This window comes from Micropterus dolomieu, linkage group LG19 (genome assembly GCF_021292245.1).
Source record: "Micropterus dolomieu isolate WLL.071019.BEF.003 ecotype Adirondacks linkage group LG19, ASM2129224v1, whole genome shotgun sequence".
Lineage (NCBI taxonomy): Eukaryota > Metazoa > Chordata > Actinopteri > Centrarchiformes > Centrarchidae > Micropterus > Micropterus dolomieu.
Window position 1 is genome coordinate 18,890,545 of NC_060168.1, and position 4,050 is coordinate 18,894,594.

Here is a 4,050-nt window from a genome sequence, read left to right on the forward strand (position 1 = left end):
ATCTCTTTTATCTTTCGTCTCCTCAATTCGGGTGTGTTTCCAAAACGTCTCTGGTGAATCTCGCGGACTCGACTCGCAAGCCTCGGTATGCACAGATTTGATTGGCTGAGCAGCGTCACATGAGACGATTGGAGCACATGCGATTGGTCTGTGAGTTTCCTGGTCCTCTAAACCAGTACAGTAAATGCTAGAAAAGCTGCGCGGGTTAAAATAGAAACGCTCCGTCACGAGGTAGTAAGTCTCAATAATAAATGGGCTGTAGGTCGGCGGTCCGGAGAGGACGGCGGCTGGGTCCGGATCAGGACCGCGGTCCGCCTATTAGTGACCTCTGCCTTAGAACAAGAGTTTTTATCTACATAACCGCGGGCACCCCCTGCTGTGGAGGTCCCTGTATTTGTCGTCATGTTTCTACCGTGGCCGTCAACGAACAAACAGCGCTACAGAGCGTGTTTCGTCATCACGCCGTTCTGTTAGTGTAGACACCCGTCACTACATTGAATACGTACAAAGAAGAAGAAGAGGGACTAATAATATGTCTCCGAGTAGTCTTCTGGTTTATTAGAAGTAAAAAGAGAAGTGACAATTGGACAAATGAAGGAGCACACAGGTATTATTTAGCACGAGAGCCGACAGCCAGACGGAGTCGGGACAGCTGACTGCAGAAATCACGGATTTTGTGGATTTTCCCAGATGGAAGGCTATGTTGTGGGACAGATGTTTTCAAAGCGGTGCTGAAGTGTGTTTTCTGCTGGACAGGTAATTAACTTTGTTTGTCAGACTTTAGCGATGCAAATGAAAACTGTTGGTTGAGAGCTTCAGCTGTTAGCTGGCCATAATCACAGAGAGCCGTGACATGTTTCCCCTGTCAGTGGTGTGAAATATGGATTAATTTCATGGCGCCTACTTATTTCCAGCCTGTGGTTTGGCTTTGCCGTTTACATTAGCGAGACAGTCAGCTGATCAGTAACGTTAATTGGCAATAAAAACATAAAGTTATTTAGAGCATGGAAGCATCAGCCAGCTAAACTTTACTGTTGGTAGTAAAACATTTATTGTTAGTTGGATTGGTTTATTTTCCAGCACTGTGCTTTGGCTTGTGGTGTTATGTTAGTTGGATTAATTTCATGTAGTGACTCTCTCTCTCTCTCCAGCGCACTGTTTTTGGCTTTGTATGTTACTTTTCGCATCGAAGCTCAGATCAGCCAGCTAAACTTTTACTGTGCTGGTAGAAAAAATGTGTAGTTGGATTGTAACTTCATGTAGTTCTTCTCCAGCCTCTGTTATGGCTTTGTAAGCGTGGACAGAAATGTGCCCTTACCTTCCTGAGACAAACAGATGATGAATATTATTGGTAATGAAACGGTAACAGCAGGGAAGCTCAGATCAGCAGCTAAACTTCACATTTTACTGCCCTGGTGGAAAACATGTATTTCTTTTTACTGCTAAAGGTGATCTATAACAAGACCGTGTGTATTAAGTGACCAATAATAAATACTTTACAAATTTGCATTAAAAAAACTTATTGGATATTGCTTCACACTGTGCACACAAATATGTAATTTTTACTTTCACATGCTAAATGCCCATTAAAAACGTTTCACCGTTTTACCACAAGCTGAAATTATGTCAGTACTGCTTTGTGTTTCTGTTGTATTTCAAAAAATTAAAAAAGACATTTTGGTAATATTTGCAGATTGCTTATCTAATTAAGCAAAGTGAGAGGAGCCTTGATCCTCACCTGACTATGCCTTTGTAAACTTCATGTATTATGTGGTTTATAATGGACTGTGGTGCAGAAACAGTGAGGCTTACATTGTCCTGTTATCTGTCAGTGGTCATACTCGATGCACTAGATGTGATAGTGTTTGAGAATTTCTTCATTTACTTTGGTATGTTAGTCCAGATGAGCCAACCCTCCCAAGATGTAAAATAATGTATTACAGGAGTATGAGACATCATGTAGCACTTAATTTCTTCATGTGGCTGTTGTTTATTAATGAAAAGGTAACAATAACATTCAAAACAACATATGGTTTTACATAATTTATATCAATTCTTAATATATCTAAAAGAAACCTCATTTCTTGACTGGCAATCTCTTTTATCTCATAGATGACATTTTTGTCCTGTCTCAGGCACCATAGCTATACTGCTCGCTTGGTTAGGGGAGGGGGGGTGCAATTCGCAACCCTCACCACTAGATGACACTGGAACTTACACACTGACCCTTTAAGAAATGAATTTTGGAGCACTACCTGATTACTTACAGTTGTATTAAACACCCTTGTCACTGCACTTTGATGTCCCATCACATTGAATAAATTATATTACGCTTATCCCAACATCTTCTACACTGTAATGTAATTTGTTATTGTGTAATTTACGGGGTTTTTTAATTACTGATGACATCCCAAATATCTGACGTAAACAGGTAGAGTCACACATGTCATCATTTCCTGAAATATCAGAACAGACAATGTATAGTCCTGCACTGTTCAGATGTAGTAAGCGCACAGAAATGCATTTGGGGATTTTTTGATGATTATGTACAATATGTACACATTATGACATTTAACATGATTAATTGAGCTGGAATTTTCTTGCAATGACATGCAGGATGTGTCTTGCCCCTGGGGATGAAATCAGGAAGGATCGAGGCTTCCCAGATCACAGCATCAGATCACATAGGTAAGACAGTGTTTTTAACAGGTCAAACACACCAAGAAGACCCTTCATACTCGTGCTTAATAACCAGAGCACTGAAAATGAAAAATAGCTCAGTCTTGTGGCCACCAGGCAGCTTTATGAACTCTGAAAGCCTGGAAATTACCCACACCGAGATGGATTATAACCACATTTAAACATGTGTGTCCAGATAACTGGGAGCCGGCGCTGGCAAGGCTGGATCAGTCTGGTTATATCAATGCCTGGATGGGCAAAAACAAGATGTCATGGATACAGGTAAGACATATCTTTGCCCAGCATGTATTGTAAACTTCTCTTTGTAATGTTCACATGTAAAACAGACATAGAGCACAGTAAAAATGTAATGTAATGTGTGTCATTAGGTTGACCTTCAGAGGCCCACCCTGCTGCATGGTGTGCAGACACAGGGAGTCAGTGCAAAGCTGAGGGACAACTATGTCACATTCTTCACCGTCTCCTACAGCATGGACCAGGAGAACTGGACCATTTACAGAGGAAACAGCACCAGGCAGACCAGCGTATGTCCTCTACTGTGGTACACACATGGAATACAAACAGTCTTGGAACATGCAGTTCCCAGATTGGCAAATAAATAGGCCCACCACTGACCACTAATGTGTGTTTATGTGAAATAACAAAAGTAGCTCAAACCATCTTTTTCCTGTCTACAGTCAGATCTGTCCATGAACCGTCTCCTTCTATAGACTAGTTACATTACATCAAAACACACAGAAAGAGAAAAAGAGAAATTTGCTGCAAAGCAGCTTACTTAATATTTACTAGAGATGATGACCACATTTTTATTAATTTAAACTATCACTGTTAGAACACTATGGGAGTTTGAGCAGTGTTAAATGCACCAAGAGGCACTAGTGGTCTTTGATTGAGATTATGGCATGATACTGTTAGACTGTCAAATAAAAATGGTAAAGGCGGCAAATTGTTCACTGTAATGGGTTGCCTGTCTCAAGCAAGTTTCAAGCCTCTGCACGTTAGGAAATAAGGAAACCAGTTGCTTCCTGCTGTGTTGGAAATCAGTACAAAAACATGATGTCTGATCTGGAGAAAGCTTGGCAACTTGTTTATAGGGATATTGTACTAAAATGTGCTAAACTATCAGCATGACCCTTGAAGTCTGAGCTGGAGTGTTTGTGTGGCTCTGTTTCAGATGTTTAATGGCAACATGGACAGCTCCAAGGTGAAACTCAACCTCTTCTCTCCCCCATTTGTGGCTCGCTACGTCAGGATTCGTCCATTAAGCTTTGTGCAAAAACCTGCTCTCCGATTGGAGCTGCTGGGCTGCGATATCAACAGTGAGTTGGATCAACAGCAGCTGAATTTATA

The 4,050-nt window shown here is 41.1% G+C and overlaps 1 protein-coding gene across 1 annotated transcript in view; it reads left to right on the forward strand.

Moving 5' to 3' along the window:
- The window catches only part of f8 (coagulation factor VIII, procoagulant component), a 24,666-nt gene that overhangs the window by 13,618 nt on the left and 6,998 nt on the right, over nucleotides 1–4,050 (forward strand). The window contains exons 21-24 of the mRNA XM_046030666.1: nucleotides 2,617–2,688; nucleotides 2,876–2,961; nucleotides 3,069–3,224; nucleotides 3,875–4,019. Of these exons, the coding sequence (XP_045886622.1) occupies nucleotides 2,617–2,688; nucleotides 2,876–2,961; nucleotides 3,069–3,224; nucleotides 3,875–4,019 (459 nt within the window). The remainder of the gene's footprint in view (nucleotides 1–2,616; nucleotides 2,689–2,875; nucleotides 2,962–3,068; nucleotides 3,225–3,874; nucleotides 4,020–4,050) is intronic.